General features: G+C 43.2%; 1 protein-coding gene and 1 long non-coding RNA gene across 2 annotated transcripts in view; one reads left to right on the forward strand and one right to left on the reverse strand.

The window, feature by feature from the left end:
* LOC310833255 overlaps positions 1 to 21,429 on the reverse strand; it is a 199,036-nt gene that overhangs the window by 136,274 nt on the left and 41,333 nt on the right. The gene's annotated exons all lie outside the window — the stretch shown is intronic.
* On the forward strand, positions 3,649 to 19,839 carry CHRNA1 (cholinergic receptor nicotinic alpha 1 subunit). The gene is made up of 9 exons (XM_083711678.1): positions 3,649 to 3,896; positions 5,709 to 5,854; positions 7,206 to 7,250; positions 8,030 to 8,139; positions 9,638 to 9,833; positions 12,667 to 12,904; positions 14,710 to 14,933; positions 17,499 to 17,738; positions 19,043 to 19,839. Exons 1-9 carry the CDS (start codon positions 3,854 to 3,856, stop codon positions 19,172 to 19,174), a joined length of 1,374 nt encoding a protein of 457 aa, XP_083567804.1. The 5' UTR covers positions 3,649 to 3,853; the 3' UTR covers positions 19,175 to 19,839.

Genomic DNA, 21,429 nt, shown 5'->3' on the forward strand with positions numbered 1-21,429 from the left:
ACCTAAGTGGTACTCAGGATATCACTCAAGAAATCACTCAAGGTATCTCTCAAGTAATTAAGGAACAAAAGAAGAAAAGGCACACTAGCCTGGGAACTTCCTCTCTGCCCAGAACATTGGAGGCTAGACACCACACCCCCTCTACAGTATTTATAGGAACTCAAACATTGAGATCCCGCTCTGTTCCAGTAACAAGAAGCCGAAAGCACCAGCCTGAAGATGACGAGTGAGACCTCGTCGAAACGTCGCCTAGACACCCCAACTTTTACACGGGAAGACACCCGAGGACACCAAAACCTGCATTCCTGTACCCGTGAAAATCTACGAAAGCAAATATATATATATATATATATATATAAATGGGACACAGGTGGCGCCGTGGGTTAAACCACAGAGCCTAGGGCTTCCCGATCAGAAGGTCGCGGTTCGAATCCCCGTGACAGGGTGAGCTCCCATTGCTCGGTCCCTGCTCCTGCCCACCTAGCAGTTCGAAAGCACATCAAAGTGCAAGTAGCTAAATAGGTACCGCTCCGGCGGGAAGGTAAACGGCGTTTCCATGTGCTGCTCTGGTTCTCCAGAAGCGGCTTAGTCATGCTGGCCACATGACCCAGAAGCTGTACACCAGCTCCCTCGGCCAGTAAAGCAAGATGAGCGCTGCAACCCCAGAGTCAGTCAGGGGGTCAGGGGTTCCTTTACACACACACATATAGAGATAGATAGATAGATAGATAGATAGATAGATAGATAGATAGATAGATAGATAGATAGATATGCAGGTAGATATGTATATATGTATATTTATATATATATATATGTATTTTATACATATATATATATATATAGAATTTATATATATATAGAATTTGAAAATACTTATATATTAATATTAATATTTATATATATAGAATTTGAAAATACTACAACTGCACTAGATCAGACAAGCACATCCCCCTGATTTTACTTCTGAATTGTTGATTTCGGCATTCCAGAAGGTAAATAGTGCATTATAAATGAGGCCCAATTAGGATAATTGGATTCCTTCTTTCTAGCTATGCTCTCCCAATTAGAAATTAGAAACTATCGGCGGAAGAACCTCGTGTTTTAACAGATTGTTGCTTTCAGTTGGGACTGCCTTGTTCACTTTTAAGAGCAGCTGTCAGAATTAATGATTATTCCTCAACAACGCTGGCAGCTGTTCAGAGATCCTTATCCAAAGTGTGTGCTATCTTGTTCTAGCCATAACTCCAACTAGCAATCAAACCAGGCTTTTCTTTCTTTCTTTTCGGTTTGGAGGTGGCAGTTCCCCTCCCTCGGGGACTTTCGTTTTCGTTTTATGGCAGGAGGTGAGTCCTGTATATAAAGGGAACAAACTTTGCGGTTCAATATTTAGTCCTCTTCCACACTGAGCTCAGAACCACCCACAGGAGCCATGGGCTGCCTTGTCAATCAAGCTTTAGAGAGAGCCACCCACAGTCACAGGGAACTTTCGAACCCTTCAACATTGAGAGCCGAGCTCGCTGGCAAACAGTTCTGTGGGGAGAGGCAGGAGTGGGAGCTGGACTGCATTATTCTCACTTCCGTGCGCTGGGCCTTTGTACCCCTCCCCCTCTTTTACAATTAGCTAATGAGTAGGTAAGATTCCACTCTGCCAAGCTCTACAATCCCTATGCATTTCTATAACAAGCAAAGCACTCAGCTAAACGCCCTCCCTCTCCCACCCCTTAACCCCCCCCCCTACAACAAATCATGACTATAAATGAGGGACGTCAAGCATGATAAAATCCGTCTGAGTTACTGTTCAGGGCGATGTAATTGTAGATTAATGCACTGCAAACTCCTAATAATTAGAGAGCTATGTGGCATTTTCTCACGCTATGCAGAACTGGTCAAATGTTGCAGGGAGGAGGCCCCTTTGAACATGTGGCCTATCATTGGCATGGTTTATATTAAAAATAAACTTTTTTTAAAAAGGCCCCTAGTGACTCCTTTTCAGTTGATCTTTTTAACAAGTAATCTAATCCATGAATCAACTGCAACCCAAGCAGTTAGGATGCTGGTCACATGACCAGCATCCACACACAATATCCTGGGGCTGCTGTCACCACCAGTTACACCCTCTGAAGTGCCCAGTCTTGGAGCTGGTTCTCTATGATCAATTTCCAGCATAGAAGGGATGGGGGGTAGTACCTCTAGCCCTCCAGATACTGCCAGATTCCAACACCCGCCAACCTAAGCCATGAGAGATAGTGGGAGTTGTAGTCCAACAACATCTGTGGGAGCCAACGTATAGAAATGTCTCATTTGAAAGGACATTCAGTAGATTGGGCCTTATCCTTAATTTCCTTCCCGAAAAGATGTTTAGCTGCTGTTAGCCATGATAGTTAGGAACTTCCATAATTAAAAGTGGCATAACTCACACTAGTAGATAGTGGGAATAAAAGAGTAGGGTAGAGTAGTACTGGAGTAGTATGGAAGTGAGAGCTGGACCATAAAGAAGGCTGATCACCGAAGAATTGATGCTTTTGAATTCTGGTGCTGGAGGAGACTCTTGAGAGTCCCATGGACGGCAAGAAGATCAAACCTATCCATTCTGAAGGAAATCAGCCCTGAGTGCTCACTGGAAGGACAGATCCTGAAGCCTGAGGCTCCAATACCTTGGCCACCTCATGAGAAGAGAAAACTCCCTGGAAAAGACCCTGATGTTGGGAAAGATGGAGGGCACAAGGAGAAGGCAACGACAGAAGATGAGATGGTTGGACAGTGTTCTCGAAGCTACCAGCATGAGTTTGACCAAACTGCAGGAGGCAGTGGAAGACAGGAGTGCCTGGTGTGCTCTGGTCCATGGGGTCACGAAGAGTCGGACATGACTAAATGACTAAACAACAACAAAGAGTAGTACTTATTTGTGAGCTTCCAGAGGATACCTGTTTGAGTTGCCACTAGTCAAAGATTCTAAACCATATGGACCTTGAGTAGTCTTATCTGTCTGTGTCTATGATGGAGGGAAAGAAATTAGCCTTTTTTGGTTCATTAAGCTGGGAAGGACACAGTGAAGAAAATAATCTCCTAAACAGCTTAATTCCTGAGCTAGCTTACACATGGTGGTGAAAAACACTCTGAATGTCTTTTTGAAAGCAAAAGAGCAAAACCCCTAGATATAACTATAAGAAGAAAAAGCCTTTAGTGCACTGAGCGTTTGTGCTATCACAACTTTCCTGTTTTTGTTTCAGGGGGGAACTAATCACTGCTAGAAAGCTTATGTAACAGAAGCTCTCAAAAGCAACCCATTTGGCCAACTCCACCTTAGCAGCAGGGTTGGAGAAAATTGCAGAGAAAGAAACTGATTGCTCTGCTTCTACCCTTGAACTTAGCCCAAAAGGCCGGTGATTGTTCTGCTTCTGATGATGAATGTTGTATTGAATGGGGGAGAAAATGTACTAGCTCCCAACCTATGGAAATATAATAGGTATAAGCTGGCCTCAGGGTCTCAATCTGACACAAAGTCTAGTTTCTTTAGAATGTGCCTCATTTTCTTCCATGGATTGGAACAAATGGTCTTCAACCTGGGTTGCTAGTTGCTATACATACACACATGACAATGGAATGTGTAACTTAGACAAAAAGAATCCTCACTGTGAGCCATGGGGACTTGCGCTCGGCAAAAATAGACCCTGTTCCCATTTCCAAACAGTTCTGCCGGCTTCCAGCTGCCATCCCCATAAGCAGGTGCCGTGAAACAATAACTCCGTGGTCACATTTCCTAAACGCCCTAGTTGGAAGCGGCGAAGCTTTACTCAGTAACAGATCTTGAACTCTCTGGAAGTCCCAGTGTTTATATACAAGAGGGAAAGGGATGGACGTCTGCGGTCTACCAATCTTCCTGCTCCTTGGACCAGGTAAATCATTTCAACCAGCAGTATAATTTTGGTGTGGCTTCTGCCTCGTTGCAGTGTGTGTGTGTGTGTGTGTGTGTGTGTGTGTGTGTGTGTTATAGATGGAGAGAGCATGTGTTTACAAAGATAAGATTCTTCCTATAGCTTTATGATGAGCTTTAGCTGAACGCAGTTTTATATATATGTTGGAGATCTTTTCCCCAACGCCAAACTGCAACCAGAAAAGAATGAAATATGAAGGGTAAAACTAACAATAAGCTTCAGTGGAAAAAAATAAAACAAAAAAACACTAAATAATAAATAACAAAAAGAAGAATAAATATGATGTTTTTAAAATGTATGTGGGGACATGAAATAAATACGGTAAATGTATAATATAATATGGTGAATGTTTTTCCTCTATTTGTACAGAAGTTTGATATGGAAGCAGAACTGATTGACAGCTCCATGTGTTGCCAAAAGACTGTTAATGGGTCTTAAACGTACCCTCTGAAATGTTAGACCTTTCCGGTCTGCAGAAGAAATAGGAGATGGTTTGTTTTCTGAGATACAGACATCTGCATTCTTTAAGAGCAGCATTTGCAGTCATAAATAGGATCCTCCATGTCCCTTTTTAAATAGCACAAACAACTTATGAATGGTGAAACTCCTCGGGATTCTAGTTCATTCAAAAAAAGATGTAGACGTTCCACCAAAGGTCTTGTGGTAAACTGCAGCTTCTGCCCAATGCACACTTAACTGCGAGTAATCCTCACTAAATTTGATGGGATTTGTCATGGAGTAAACATGCATAAGATTGGGCTGTGTCTTTGTACGACCATAGCACCATCTTCTTCTAATCATCAACGTTCCACAACATTTGTAAAGCAAACCAAACAAAAAAGCAAAACAGTGGTTTAAGAAGTTGGATTTACTTCTTTAAGCCTTCTTAAACCAAATACCACAGAAACAAACTTCCTCTGACCATTATTCCCCTTCTTTCCTCCCAGTGTATCCTCTTGCTCCTCCACATCACTGCAAATGGCCCCTTTAACTCCAGCCCCACAACCTGTCCCCTCTTCAAGTCCTCCTCCTCTTCAACTTTCTCCCTCCAACATCACTAACAGCCTAAAACTGTCACACACACCTCCTTCCCTCTTATTTCTTCAAATGCCCCCTTCACTTGCCCCTCCCCAATTCCTTCATTTTCCCTCTGGCCTGCCACCAGAGGACTACACCTGTTGTATTAAGCTGCCTTTGCTCACTTCTGCACCCCCCTGCCATTAGCACACTGTTTTCACAGAGCAACCTGCCTTTGGAACCTTGGAAAACAGACAATAAAAACAGAGCGACGACACCTTACAATTTTATTATATAGTCAGATAAGATGTGAATTGGGCATAGGTGGAGGAGGAAGCTTAAAAACTTTAACACTGAACATCTATTTCTCCAGAGAGTGGCATCTCTACGTCCCCAGATAGAAAGCCTCAAAATTCAGCTCACCCCTCCTTCTGCAGTTTTCTCAGTCTCCCTACTTCAAAACTATCTCAGAATGCAGGTTTACTTTATGGCAAAAGGTATGTTCCCATTTAGAACACAACAGTACAGAAGTTTCCAGCTTTTTCCTAGCTATTCACAATGCATCTATTAGTCATTTAGCCAGCAATTTTGGTCACAAAAGAAGGTAAACCCAGGCTTTGCCAGCAGATTTGCCCAACTTTTATCAGACTTTCTGGACCCATTAATGCTTTTCTCGACTCTTTTACAGGAATAGGATGAAATAATAGTAATTTTGCAACACCAAATTAACAAGTCGTGCTCTATATTGTCCTGCAGTTGTTCTGGTCCTGGGTTCTGATCATGAAACTCGTCTGGTTGCCGATTTATTCGAGCATTATAACAAAGTTATTCGTCCAGTAAGCAACCACCGTGAAAGTGTTAACGTTACCGTTGGACTACAGCTTATCCAGTTGATCAATGTGGTATAGTACAAATTTCAATTATTCCATTATTATTGTTAGTTGTAGTAGTAATAAGCAGCAGTTTTAATTATTTGAAGGGTGTAATGTTTAATTGATTAGTCGGTTATAAACAGTTTAACCAACTAAAATGGTGCACCCCTTTAACCAGGCAGGAGATTGTGTGTATGTGTTTTGATGTAGGGTTGGATCTGGGCTAAATCAGTTGAACTTAGTCCCTTTGATATCAATGTGACTTAAATAATACCTAGCCTGTTCAATTGATTTCAATGAGAATTAAGTTCAAGTAACTTTGGATTTTGTCCAATAAAGATGTCCCAAAGTTATCAAGTGGAAATGTGTGCAGGTCTAACCGACAGACAACTTGGCTAACCATTGAAAGCTTTCCATGATGTCTACTCAACATTATCCTCATCAAAATATAACCCCCCAACAAGCTACAAGAATTTGCTGAAATGGCGCAGTTAACAAATACCCTGAGAGGCAATTCAAAACAAGAATTTATGGGAAAGTGGGATAGATATAAAACATATGTTCAAAAATACAGTAAAGGTTCGCTATCTATGCTAGCATTTGTTTGACGTTGGAGTGAGACCGAGTTGAGAAATAAAACTAAGAGCACATATTGATATAGGAATGTATTAGATAATATGTAAAGAAATATACAATAATAAGAGTACATTCATTTGTAAAAAAGGAATATACAATGGGAAAGACAGGAAGTCTAGTGTGTTGGTATGTATATGATTTTGGGAGGAAATTGTTTTTGTTTTTTCTCTTTGTTCTTTTTTTTTTGTTTCATTTTCTTTCGAGGTATATAAAATTTGTATATAATTTTTGTATACATGTTGGAAATTATATTATAGTGAGTCCTGTAATGTAATATGACAACGTTTACTGATGTAATATAAGAATGTTAACAAATAAATAAAATGCAAATTAAAAAAAACAAAAACAAATTTAACATTCCTGTAGGGTATTTCTGCAGCATTGAGTCCACAATAAAGTGCCCTTATACAGTGCCATCAGTGTACAATGAAAGCACATTTAAAGCACATGGCTTCGCGGAAATAATTCTGGGAACTGTAGTTTTTCTGTCACAGAGCTACACTTCCAAGCACCCTTTACAAACAGCTCCCGGAATTATTCAGGGACAGTAGCATGATTTAAGAGTACGACATGTATGCAGACTAAAACAAAGCAGGCATTTACAATCTACATTTTGATAGTGGGAAGAAAGGAATAGGGTGGAAAAGTCAGGAATAGTAGCAGATAGCTATTTACCAGTAAGTCTTACTGTACATTTTGCCTGCTAAGATCTCTCCCCTTAATCTTAGTGTTTTGCTCTCTTAAGGATGAAGTGAATCAGATTGTAGCAACCAACGTGCGTCTAAAACAGGTAATTCTTTGTCACCCTTTTCATTAATCTACTGCACATTTAACAAGCTTGTCTGTTTGTTCACTATGCATTTGGACACCTCGTAAGACGTCTTAAGCCAATTTTGCACGATGGGGACAGGTTTTCATCTATTTTGGGATGAAATTGGATGCCATTTTGAATCAAGATGGCAGACTTAACCTTTCAGAACTGCACTGATTTTAACTATAGAGGCCACCACTTTCACATCATGCATTTAAGGCACTATGACGCCACATTAACCAGTCATGACTTCCCCCAAATAATTCTGGGAGCTGTAGTTCAGGAGTGCTGAGAGTGTTGTTAAGAGACACACACATTTCCCTCACAGAACTCCCTGCAGTTCCCAAAGTTCCCTGTGAAGAAGGATTTATTGTTACAGCACTCTGGGAATTCTAGCTCGGGGGGGTGGGGTAGGCGTCTTTTAAAAACTCTCAGCACCCTTAACAAACAACAGCTCCCAAAATTCTTAGAGAGAAGACATGACTAGTTAAAGTGGTATCATAGCACCTTAAATGTATGGTGAATGTGGCCAGAGAATTGCTGATAACAGGTACATACAGATATTCGTTCTCAAAAAGGAAATGGCCATGTTAGTTTCAAGTAATTATTCCAGTTACCATGAACACAGGGCAAAATAAGTTGCAGAATTTTTTCACTCCATAAAATAAGTGCTCTGTTTTAGGCTTACATTCCACACTAGAGGAAAGTGCTGTTGGGGTGTTTGTTTGTTATTAAACTCTCTTAAATTCATTTTCTAGCAATGGAAAGATGTAAACCTGAAATGGAAGCCAGAAGATTATGGTGGTGTGAAACAAATTCGCGTTGCCTCAAGCGATCTCTGGCGTCCAGACTTGGTTTTGTACAACAAGTAAGTAAGGTTCTTTCATGTTAATTGTTCAGCAGTCACATAGCAAGGCTGCAAATGAGTCCAGGTGCTGTATGTGACTACGTAATTGCGATGAGAGCATTTCCCCCCAGTAGCTCCAGCTAACTTTAGCCAAGTGGTCTAAACCACAGAGCCTAGGGCTTGCCAATCACTGCAACGGGCTGAGCTCCCATTGCTCGGTCCCTGCTCCTGCCAACCTAGCAATTCAAAAGCATGTCAAAGTGCAGGTAGATAAATAGGTACTGCTCCAGCGGGAAGGTAAACGGCATTTCTGTGCGCTGCTTTGTTTTGCATAATTCCTGATGCTACCCATGGCTGTCATGGGCACTTACGGGCTGGCAGATAAGGGTCTGCAAGAGGAACACTAGGGCAAAGCTAAGGAACTTGTGACTTTCCATAGGTTTTCGGATTCAAGGCACCATCAGTCCCAGCCAGCATATTCAATGGTCAGGAAGTGCAGAAGCTGTCATCCAGGCACATTTGAGGGATGACTTAGGTTCCAACTGCATGTGAGAATGAAGAAATTTGGGTCACAGAGGTAGAAGAATATTCAGGTTTACTCATCAGTGGTCACGATCATCTCCCTGAGATGAGACCCATCACTGTACAAATTAAGCTTAGTATGGGCACATCAGATGGGCGCACCAAGGCCAAATGGTGGACAATTGGAGTTGAATAAATTTTTATCAGATGAATGGATTTATTGTTTTGACATGAGTGTCAATTTGACTTGCTTTGTTGTACTGAATATTCTGATAGTTTTGTTTTGCTGGTGGGGGTTGACATGCTCTTGTGTTGGCTGTTGAAGCTTTGGGCTTCATTTGGGAAGAAAAAGTGAAATATAAACCCTATGTGCTATGAAAAAAATTTGCCAAAGAACTGGAAAGGGCAGACAGGAAGTTACTGTCTCCGACTTCTGTCCCCCCCCCCCTAACATGTTTTCAAGCAGATGCAAGACATTTGCTGTATTTCAGATCAAACAAAAAACACAATATGGAGTAGTAGTTTTGCATTTGGTTGGTGTGACCGGGTTAGCCCACGTTCAACACTGGAAACTGCATATTATATCTGTACAGTGGTACCTCGGGTTAAGTACTTAATTCATTCCGGAGGTCCATACTTAACCTGAAACTGTTCTTAACCTGAAGCACCACTTTATCTAATGGGGCCTCCTGCTGCTGCCGCCGCACGATTTCTGTTCTTAACCTGAAGCACCACTTTATCTAATGGGGCCTCCTGCTGCTGCCGCTGCACGATTTCTGTTCTCAACCTGAAGCAAAGTTTTTAACCTGAAGCACTATTTCTGGGTGAGCGGAGTATGTAACCTGAAGCGTATGTAACCTGAAGCGTATGTAACCTGAGGTACCACTGTATAGAACTCCACTGTTAAATTAACCCTCAGCCTTCCCAAAGTTGTTGGTAGCTGCTGTGTCTCATTTGCTAGTGGAAATGAATAGGATTCATTTATTTCCTTTTACAGTGCAGATGGAGATTTTGCTATCGTCCAGGATACCAAAGTACTCTTAGACTATACAGGTCACATCACTTGGACTCCTCCAGCCATTTTCAAAAGCTACTGTGAAATTATAGTCACCCACTTTCCATTTGATGAGCAGAACTGTAGTATGAAGTTGGGAACATGGACATACGATGGCACAATGGTCGCCATCTTTCCGGTAGGTAACATCTGGGCATATGAGACAAGGACCAGGGTCCAAAGGCCCTTTGTGTTTTGATATTGAGGAATGGGGCCCTTATGCTGGAAAAGAGTTCCTCTGTGTTCCTACTTTGGAGGACAGTCCTGCGCTTGAAGGGCTTTTGAAGCTTCCCTCGGTGTCATTTGTCTTCATTGGCAAAGCCGCTTAAATAATGAAGACAGAGCCCAGAGAGAAAAGAAATCCTGATGACACTGAACAAAAGCAGCACATAATCTGAGGAGAAAAGGACAGGGCATTTTTGTCTGCCTTGTATATGGCACAGAGACGCCGAACCAAGCATACAGAGGAGCCCTCCCTCAGAACTCCACATGTGTTACCTCAGCAAACCGTCAGACCACTCTCCCTGGTTGCTACGCAAACACCTCCACCCCATACCTCTCTTAGGTAGCTGACTTCAATACTAACAGAATTAACCTTTCGGTGCCCCAAACCTGTGGCTTACCTGGCGGCAAGTCTCCGGTCAAGGGACAATCCACATGTCCAAATTCCCTCAGAGATCCCAGAGCATCCAAGCTGAGGCCCATCAACATGGGCAGTTGAGGAGACACAGCCCTCAGCTCTGCTTCCCTGTTGGACTTTGCAGGCTGATTGCAGCACCTGGGCCTGATGAGGCAGGTGACCCTCACCTGCTCCAAGGGAGGAATCACACCCCTCCTCCTAGAGCTAGCGAGCCCCACCTGGCCAGCTAGGGAGATGGGCTGTGGGCCTTTGTCTGCCTCAGCCTCCTGGAGCACCACTGCTCCCTATGTCCCTCTGGCTCTGGTGATGGGTCCCGCTGCTCTGGTTTTTTCACCCTATGAGCCCTTCCTACGCCAACCTCTTCTTCCCAACCCCAACTTGCCCCGGTGTGTCCCAGTCCCGGCTACACCCTTCACTGCAATCCTGTTTCTCCTTTTCCTCCTCCCCGTTGTCCTGCCAGTTTGTGGCATTAGGTTGCAAACTGACTGTTCCCTGCTGTTGCACTTCCAGCCATTTTGTTGTATTGAGGGATGGGGCCTGCAATTCAAGAATCCTAAGGCCTTGTTAGAGTCATAGAATGAGACACAAAGCTCTTTCGAAACCTCATTGGGTATCTGTGCCAAGCTGCTTTTATTCATCTTTGCTACTTGTGAAAAGTTCTAACCTTTTAAATATTTATTTACTTTCTTCTTCTTTTCTTTTTTGCCGGGGAGGGGTAGCATCCCCCCTACACACACACCTTCATATATTTGCATGATATATTGTTTGGTGTGTGGAGTTTATTTAGGTAGGGAATTTTAAAAAAAAAATTTTTTTTTGGAGCAAATAGATATATAAGCTGCATAGTTCTTTATTTTTCAAGTGTTCTTTTAAACACTGTGCATAGGGGGAAATTACATATTGTTATCAGTTTTTTATGCAGTTTCTGTCAGCGGGGCTACCATGTGAGTTGCTCTGAGGAAATACCTGGCCGGCCCACAGATGTGGCAAAAGAGTGTGAATAGCCTGGAGATGTGTTTCCATGGGAACTAACCGTCTCTCCATTTTTCTTAAGTTTGCTTAATGGGTAGGAAATCACTGAAAGATTTTGGGAAGGGCAGATGTTCCTCTTTCCCAGCTGCTTTATACACCATGTGTTCAAAGCGCATGGCTTCCGCAGAGAAGCTTGGGGGTTGTAGTTTGTTAAGGGTGCTGGGAGCTATAGCGCCATGAGGAGTACACTACGGCCCCCAGGATTCTGTGGGGAAGCAATGTGCTTAGATTGTATGAAGTGCCATTTTAGACCAAGGCACAAAGAGCAGAGTTTAGGCTCTGGAAACCATTTAAGGGACTGTCTTTCTGGAGATTGGATGTGGAAGCAGTGACGGGGTGAGCTTCCGTTGCTCGGTCCCTGGTCCTGCCAACTCAGAAGTGCAAGTAGATAAATAGGTACCGCTCCAGTGGGAAGGTAAACGGCATTTGCACGCGCTGCTCTGGTTCGCCAGAAACGGCTTAGTCATGCTGGCCACATGACCCAGAAGCTGTACACCAGCTCCCTCGGCCAATAAAGCAAGATGAGTGCCACAACCTCAGAGTCGGCCATTACTGGACCTAATGGTCAGGGGTCCCTTTACCTTTACCTTTACCTTTACGTAGCCCCTTCATGAGGAATTCTGTGGGTGCTTGGACAGCCAGAGCCCCAGGGAGTTGCCACCTATGGCCAGTATATACACAAATAGGGACGCGGGTGGCGCTGTGGGTTAAACCACAGAGCCTAGGACTGACTGATCAGAAGGTCGGTGGTTCGAATCCACGCGACGGGGTGAGCTCCCGTTGCTCGATCCCTGCTCCTGCCAACCTAGCAGTTCGAAAGCATGTCAAAGTGCAAGTAGATAAATAGGTACCGCTCCAGCGGGAAGGTAAATGGTGTTTCCGTGCACTGCTCTGGTTCGCCAGAAGCGGCTTAGTCATGCTGGCCACATGACCCAGAAGCTGTACGTCGGCTCCCTCAGCCAGCAAAGCGAGATGAGCGCCACAACCCCAGAGTCGGTCACGAGTGGACCTAATGGTCAGGGGTCCCTTTACCTTTACCTTTATGCTCAGCCTATACATTTGCAAATAAATAACCATATTGCAAAAATGCTATAACCCTAGCAAACGAAACCAAACCTTGGTAAACCCTGGGTCCCTGTAACTTCTCGCCCCCTCAGAAAAACAGGCTAAGTGTTTATTTTATCCTGACAACAAAAGGATATATTGGTTTTACAGTATTTAAATGGAACCGAATGTTTCCTGAATGTAAAGGAGCATCGGGCCTTAGATATTATGTTAATGGCATTCTTTCTCCTCTCAGGAAAGTGACCGCCCAGATCTGAGTAACTTCATGCCCAGCGGAGAATGGGTCATGAAAGATTACCGAGGCTGGAAGCACTGGGTTACCTACGCCTGCTGCCCTACCACACCTTACCTGGACATCACCTATCACTTTGTGTTGCAGCGGTTGCCTCTCTACTTCATCGTCAATGTCATCATCCCTTGCCTCCTCTTCTCTTTCCTAACCGGATTAGTGTTTTACCTGCCTACAGATTCAGGTATGTGGGATACAGTGGTACCTTGGGTTACAGACGCTTCAGGTTACAGATGTGTCAGGTTAAAGACTCTGCTAACCCAGAAATAGTACCTCGGGTTAAGAACTTTGCTTCAGGATGAGAACAGAAATCGTGCGGCGGCAGTGGGAGGCCCCATTAGCTAAAGTGGTACCTCAGGTTAAGAACGGTTTCAGGTTAAGAATGGACCTCCAGAACGATGCAAGTTCTTAACCCGAGGTACAACTGTACTGTGACTCACAGCCAGGGGGAACAACCTGCCCTCTTCTGGCCTACCTTGATTATTCATCTGTTTTGATGGCGGCTTAGGAAATTATATGGTAGCTTGTCCCTTAATTTGGCTTCCCCGTTGGAGAAGTAGTTTTATCTGTTATCGGCCATTGCAAAAGCCTCTCTCTGCCTCTTATCCCATCTGATTCACATCAGATATATATATAGGAGGGCACACACAGGAAGGGGACAGTTGGAGGTGGGAGGTCCCTACAAAAAAGGCAGGGTAGGAAGGATCTCTCAGGGTGGGAGACTAGGAGAAAAATAATTTAATAATAATAATAATAATAATAATAATAATAATAATTTTATACTCTGACCATCTAACTGGGTTTCCCCAGCCACTCTGAGCAGCTCCCAACAAAATATTAAAAACACAATAAAACATCAAACATTGAAAACTTCTCTAAACAGGGCTGCCTTCAGATGTCTTCTAAAAGTCAGATGCAGTGGTACCTCTGGATACGAATGTTTATGGTTGCGCACGCGTTGGGTTATGAGCTGCGCCAACCTGGAAGTACCGTATTTTTCTATCTATAAGATGCACCAGACCACAAGACGCACCTAGTTTTTGGAGGAGGAAAACAAGAAAAAAAAATCTGAATTTCAGAAGCCAGAACAGCAAGAGGGGTCGCTGCGCAGTGAAAGCAGCAATCCCTCTTGCTGTTCTGGCTTCTGGGATAGCTGCGCAGCCTGCATTCGCTCCATAAGACGCACACACATTTCCCCTTACTTTTTAGGAGGGAAAAAGTGAGTCTTATAAAGCAGAAAATATGGTAGTTGCTCCCAGATGCGAACTTTGCTCTGGGATGTGAGTGGAAGCAGAGCGGGAGGAGCGCTTTTGCTAATGGAACCTCATGTTAAGATCAGTTTCAGGATGAGAATGGACCTCCGGAACAAATTAAGTTCATGACCAGAGGTACCACTGTGGTTGTTTATCTCCTTGACATCTGATGGGAGGGTGTTCCACAGGGCGGGCGCCACTACCGAGAAGGCCCTCTGCCTGGGTAAGTAAGCACCCAGATGAGAGCTGGGGGAATCTGCCTCGCTGTGTGTGGGTAAACGATATGATATTCACAACATAAATGTGATAAAGGGTCTTTTTTCGTTATTCTTTCGCTATTCTTTTCTCTCTTTCTTTTTTCTATCCAGTTGTGTTTTTGTATTTTCTTATAAATGAGTTTGAGTATAAACACATAAGGACATATGCAGGATTATTGTAATAACCTGCAGGTTTCTTTAAGAGCGTATATTTAAAGTAGATGAATAAATGAGCAAATTAAGTTAATTTGGATATGCAGAAAATATTTAAAAAATAGATTTAAGGAACTGCAGAAATAGAGGGGAAGGAGTCAAGTTTTGAAAAGTTAAAATGATTATAAAATTACTGAAATGTATAAATTGAAAATTATAAATAAAATAATACTAAAAAATGAGTTTGAGTGTTTAATATGTTTAAGAATTTTTTTAAAAAAATATTATTTTAAAAAATCACGTTCTTTGTTTACTCTTTGTCACAGGGGAGAAGATGACTCTGAGCATTTCTGTCCTGCTCTCTTTGACGGTGTTTCTTCTGGTCATTGTGGAGCTGATCCCTTCCACTTCTAGCGCAGTGCCCTTGATTGGCAAATACATGCTGTTCACTATGGTCTTCGTCATAGCTTCCATCATCATCACTGTCATTGTGATCAATACCCACCACCGATCTCCAAGTACTCACACAATGCCGCAGTGGGTGAGGAAGGTGAGAGGAGCTATAGTTGGGTTGCCATGTTTCAAAAAGTGAAAATCTGAACATGGGCTGCCATATCTATGGGGTTTTTTCCGGACATTTCAGTGATTTTCGCCCGGACGCTGCTTTAGGGGACTGAATACTGGCTATGTCCTGAAAATTCCGGACGTTTAGCAACCCTAAGCTATAGTCAGAAACCTGTCCCCTGGAACAGCTGCAAAGATCAGAACAGAACACAGGGTTAAGAGAAAAGGCTGGGCTGGGCTTGCTGCCTTGGACCGGGTGGCATTTATTATAGCAAAAATGGGGAGAACCTGAGACCCTCCAGTCTCCAACTCCCATCAGCCCCTAGCCAGCATGACCACAGGGGTCGTGGATGATGGGAGTTGTACTCTAACAACATCTGAAGGGCCATCCCTGCTTTATAGGATAAAGATCAACAAAGTGTTGGATCTGCGTTCAAATCCTAATTCACCCATGGCCCTGTCTTATGTCTCCAAGGTACCAGTTTAATTTCAGTTTTCAATATGAGGGGGGAAAGGGTGCAAGATGGATCAGATAGATATTCTAAACTTGTCTTTTTCAACTATAAAGACAAGTTTAGAATATCTAAACTGCTAAACTCAAATAAGGAGCAAGGTAGGCAAAAGAGGGAAGAGATCGTCTCTCGCTCTTTCAATGGAAAGAGTCACTCTAAATGACTTCTTTAAGGTTGGTATAACAGGTGATCTATAAGTAGCTAACTGGGTGCCAACTAAATTATGTGTGCTTTACAGAAAGAAGAGAGAAAATTCTCTTTCTCTCCCATAATACTAGTACTGGGTGTGTTCCATTAACGTAGGGAGCAGCTCTGGGACAAAAACAGCCGCAAATTTAGAGCATGACAACATTGCCTATTTATGCATTATAACTTAAAGATTTTGGGGAAGGTTTTCCAAAAGGAGGAAAAGAAAGAAACGGGCAAGCTGACAGAAACACTGATATTTCTTTATGGACTGCAATACTTAACCAGTCATTCCCCCACATTTCAGACTTCGTTTCCTTCTGGAATTTACTAGTGCAGTTAGTTAATTTAGCCTTGATGTTGTTGTTTAGTAGTTTAGTCGTGCCAGACTCTTTGTGACCCCATAGACCAGAGCACGCCAGGCACTCCTGTCTTCCACTGCCTCCCGCAGTTTGGTCAAAATCATGTTCGTAGCTTTGAGAACACTGTCCAACCATCTTGTCCTCTGTTGTCCCCTTCTCCTTGTGCCCTCCATCTTTCCCAACATCAGGGTCTTTTCCAGGGAGTCTTCTCTTCTCATGAGGTGGCCAAAGTATTGGATCTGTCCTTCCAGTGAGCACTCAGGGCTGATTTCCTTCAGAATGGATAGGTTTGATCTTCTTGCAGTCCATGGGACTCTCAGGAGTCTCCTCCAGCACCATAATTCAAAAACATCAATTTTTCGGCAACCAGCCTTCTTTATGGTCCAGCTCTCACTTCCATACATCACTACTGGGAAAACCATAGCTTTAACTATATGGACCTTTGTCAGCAAGGTGATGTCTCTGCTTTTTAAGATACTGTCTAGGTTTGTCATCACTTTTCTCCCAATAAGCAGGCGTCTTTTAGAAGCTATGAGCTATGATGTGCAGGGCCACCCAAGACAGACAGGTCATAGTGGAGAGTTTTGTCTAAATGTGATCCACCTGGAGCCGGAACCGGCAAGCTGCTACAGTATCCCTGCCAAGAAAATTCCATGGACAGAAATTTAGCTTAGTCTGGACTTAATGGCCTTAACAGGGTCTTTAGAGGGGGAATGTGTATTATTTGACATACTTAAAAATGTAGTAAGCCTGGCCTGGTGAATTTTGGGGCCTCCTTGTTTTTATAGAATCATAGAGTTGGAAGGGACCCTGACGATCATCTATTCCAACCCCCTGTCTATTACAGGGATCAAACCTGTAACCTTCTTGTTATCAGCACCATGTTCTAAGCAACTAAGCTATACCTCTGTTTTGCTGAATAGGTGACATCTGCCTCATAGTCCTGTCCTGGTAGCATCACTGCTCACAAATGAATAAAGGGGAGGTGGTCACACTAGTGTGAGTCGAAGGCAATCTGGTTATGCATAGTTTCTACTGACTCCCGCATCCAGCAACAGCCTGTGCTTTTTTGGGAGGCCTCAGCAGGGCTAGGGGAAGGAGTGAAGAAGGAAAGTCCTTTTGGGGCCAGTGGAGGCCCACCCAATACGGATAAGATAATAATAAAAACAACATCTGGATCCCAAACTGATCAAGTCAGCAGAGTTCCAGCTTCACATGCTGATTTGATAACGGTGCATTACTTGGGGTTAGTATCCATCTGTATGTGGTTTCACTTAAATGAGTCTTAAAGATCTGTTCACCTGAAAAACTCAGACAGCTTCCTGGGGCCTCAGGCATCACAAGCAGAAGAAAGCCCAAACCTCAGAATGGAAACCTTTTTATTCTGAGGCCAAGATGCAGAACATATTTGCCCCTTGTTTTCATTCTTATTTTTATTATTATTAAAAAAAAAAAGACACTGACTGTAAAACAAATATTAACTTCTTTCAGATTTTTATCGAGACGATTCCAAACGTCATGTTCTTCTCAACCATGAAACGGCCTTCCAGAAACAAGCAGGAGAAAAGGATTTTTACTGAAGACATTGATATTTCTGAAATCTCTGGGAAGCAAAGTCCGGCTGCTGTCAATTTCCAGTCGTCGCTCACCAAAAACCCAGATGTGAAAAGTGCTATTGAGGGCATCAAATACATTGCTGAAACAATGAAGTCAGACCAGGAATCCAACAATGTAAGGACATTTTCCTTCTGTTTTAGGAGATGGGAATCTTTGGCCTGCTAGATGTTGCAAAACTTCAAGAACTACCATCAGCCCCTGTCAGCTTGGCCAATGATCAGGGATGAAGGGAGTCGTAGTCCAACAACATCTGGCCAGCCACAGCTTCCCCATTTCAGGCTGTAATGTCTCAAATGCACCTGTTAAAGAATGATAACTAAGAGTTATCAACAGCATGTGAGGGGTTTTTCCTAAAACCTAAGTGCTTCCTAAGTGCAGAGGGGAAGAAAGAACATGTGGGCAAGCAAGAGTGGTTTCAGGATTAAAGATGAAATCCTAAATCAGTGCACACTTCCTGCAAATTTGGGTTTGTGATGGCATCCTTTTAAAATAGTCCAGATTTACCATTTAATCTGTTTTAAATGAGTGAACCTGTGCCATTGAAATCTAGACTGTATTCAGGCAAGCAACGGATTGATTCTGAGGTGGAGAGAGCTGGCCGGGGTGGCTGGGAGGTGGAGTTCAACAACATCTGGCAAGTCCACAGTTTTCCTAGCCCTGGTTTAAGGGATACCATTATTAATCTCCTGGCTATTGTTGTGAGGCAAGCACTGATCTCTGGCAAGGTGAGGCCTGGCTCAGGCCTGCCAAAGGGTCCTCAGAGTCCTTGGGCTCAGAATAGCCTCCATGATGACACACACCTGCTTCTGATACGGAACCAAAACGCTGTTCCTTGATGCCGGAAACCTCTCTCACATATCTGGCTCCCTAACAGGAGCGGTATTAATCTGTTGTTCGAAATGGAAGAAGGAATCAATCCTGTGGCATGAAAGCAGATGCCATCACAAGCCAGTTTGTCTCAAACTAAGCTGCCACGAGTCCCTTTTGTTGTTTCTTCTCCTTTTCCACTCAGCCGCAATTTGGACAAACACTGCTTTATGGTATTTGGCTCCCTCTTGTGACCCAAGGCCTAACAAAATGACTCATCGAAATAATTCACGGTGCATCAAGCTCCGGCCAGGGGGCAGCATATACTCTGTAATGTGCACTAAAATGACACCAAATCACACACATATTTTTTGATAGTCAAATTCCTGTTTCAGGTCATTCTCACAATGATGCAAGGACATGTTTTTGACTAGAATGCATTACATACTGAAGTTTGTTCCTGCAATAGAGAACATACAGAATAACATATTTTTTCCTCCTAGACAGAGAAGCATAAATGCTCAAAAGTGCCAACTCCCTAGTGCAAACAATGACTAGGCCCAAGATCATTCTAACTGCCTCTTGTCTTTTTTTATTTCCCCCATCCTCAGGCTGCCGAAGAATGGAAGTTTGTTGCCATGGTAGTGGATCACCTTCTGCTTGGCATCTTCATGTTAGTTTGCATCATTGGAACACTGGCTGTCTTTGCCGGTCGCCTCATCGAGTTACAGCAGCAAGGCTGAAAAGCAAAAACCAAGTGGGATAGCTTGATTTAGATCTGAACATGTGCTCATTTAAGAAAGTTCATGGAAGGAAAGTCTTCCATCTCCCTCTCCTCCATCCTCTCAGCAAAGCAAACCTTTCAAAGAAGCTTGAAGGAAGCAGCCAGTAAGCTTTCCTTCCAGAAACTTCCTTAACTTTGCTTATCTTAAGATTCAAGCCTGTATCTTTAATGTGTTGTTAATCTGTCTCTGCCTAAACGGGGCTAAATGGAGGGATAAAATCTTTCAAACTGGCAAATTCAGGCTCCAGAAAGTGTGATTCTGCTAAAAGTTTTTGATTGACTAGCGTCTTTAATGTCAACCGGCATGGCTTTCATCGCACCTAACCAGCTTGCTAAAGCACTGGGTCAGAACCTCTTATTGTTCAAATCACCAGGTCAATGAGCCTAGGACATCGGTCTGTTCTGGGTATTTAAGAAAAACGGCTTTGGTGCTGTACACCAATGGTTCATCTCATTGCCTATTAGTCGTCCCTAATCACTGGCAATCTAGGATGCAAAAATTGAACACCATCCCGAGCCATGTCTTCAACCCATTGGCAGTCATGTCTTCATCAAGTCATCAACCCACAATTTTCTCACTTCCCATTCCTTACTGCTTTTTTGAATAAATAGATATGTTCCAAATGACTCCATCAGAGAACCTTGGCTGAGCACATCTGTGATCTGAATCTCCCACATACTGCTGAAAGTGGCCCGTGCAGAAGAAAAGAAAATAGTCACTGACTGACATCTACCAAGCTGTTTTCTACTCTCTTTCCTCAGCTGTGGTTCTTGCTTGCAGGCCTCTCAAAACCATGTTTACTCAGAAATATTCAGAAGCCCCTTCTGAGCACTTACTTTTTATTAAATGTAATTCTGTAACATACTTCATTTTCTTTTCTTTCTTTCTTTTTAAGAACCACCACCCCAATCTCAGTTCTGCTTTGGGATTTATTTTTTCAGTTGCCAGCAATACTCACAATTCGCTTGATCCTCTTAGCATTATTCTCACAGTCAGGGATAAAGCTAGCAGCCAAAGGAGTACTTAGATGTCTCCTGTACACATGCTCAGATATGAGATAAGCAGGCCAATTGACTGCAATTCTAAATGTAGCAATTTCACATGCATGCCCTAAAGCCAAATGGGAAAAAACCTGTTATATCCTGTGCAATCCTATGTGGGTCTATTCAGAAGTAAGCACCATTGAATTCTATGGGACTTGCTCATCTGACTATTTGTTGTTCTCACTAGAATTTTGGAGAATGTGTGCTGAGAGCATGCAAGCACCCAGTTTAGGGCACTGTATAAAATAAGAATTTAAATGTTTCAGATTTTAATTTTTACCCAACCCAAAAAATGTTCACCCCCTCCCCTGCTTCAAGCAAATGCTGGTTGCAGTCGAATTTGTGAGTCACAGGCTCCCTCCTGTGGTGGAAATACAGTATTTCTGCAGGTGTACCCTTTAACACAGATTTTCTATAATGGACACGGTTACAATGGGAGCAGCAAAGTCAGTGGCATGGTGGAAAGTTAGCCAACTCCTATTCCAGAACAAGGTTTTGAACTAATTGACAAAGAAAGAAAGCTGTTTAGCTATAGGTTGGAATTCACATACTTCTGCTGCCTTCATAGACAGTGTATCACCACGGTGATCACAAAGAGCCAGTGTGGCCTAGTGGTTAGAGTTTGGGCCTAGAACCTGGAAGACCAGGGTTCAAATCTCAGCTGGGTGACCTCAGGCTAGCCATTATCTTTTAGCCTAGCTGACCTCACACACAACCCTGACCCCACCACAATATTCATTTTATAGTGCCGTAGCTATTGGGGGGGGGGGGGCTAGCCATGTTGTGTTTTTTTGCCCCTGGTGAAGCCTCCAGAGGAGCGCCACTGAGACTCCTGGCCTCTGTGTGTGTACACAAATGGGCATGTGTGTGTGTGTGTGTGTGTGTGTGCGCGCGCGCGCGCGCACCAAACTGGGTCTTTGACCTGGGTGGAATATAGCCCAGTTTTGCCCCTGCATTCTAAACAAGACTAAAACCCTAGCAAGTGGACATTTGTGTTAAAGACCCATTTATCCAGCTGGGGAAACTTGTCAGAACCAAAATGACTTCTTCCTCTTCATGGTGAAGGGAAATGTGGTTCATGCCTTCAGTCTATATATCATAGCTGTCAATTTTCCCTTTTTTAAAGGGGAAATTCCCTTATTCCGAACAGGATTCCTCGCAAGAAATGGG

Source organism: Podarcis gaigeae, assembly GCF_964106915.1.
Source record: "Podarcis gaigeae genome assembly, chromosome: 1".
In the NCBI taxonomy this organism is placed as follows: Eukaryota; Metazoa; Chordata; class Lepidosauria; order Squamata; family Lacertidae; genus Podarcis; species Podarcis gaigeae.

What these genes read in the sequence shown, in the direction of transcription:
- CHRNA1 (XM_083711678.1), top strand. Translation starts at nt 3,854, where the DNA reads ATGGACGTCTGCGGTCTACCAATCTTCCTGCTCCTTGGACCAG. An exon ending in TTACCTGCCTACAGATTCAG is followed by an intron (nt 12,905 to 14,709) that starts GTATGTGGGATA and finishes TCTTTGTCACAG; the next exon opens with GGGAGAAGATGACTCTGAGC. An exon ending in CAGACCAGGAATCCAACAAT is followed by an intron (nt 17,739 to 19,042) that starts GTAAGGACATTT and finishes CCCCATCCTCAG; the next exon opens with GCTGCCGAAGAATGGAAGTT.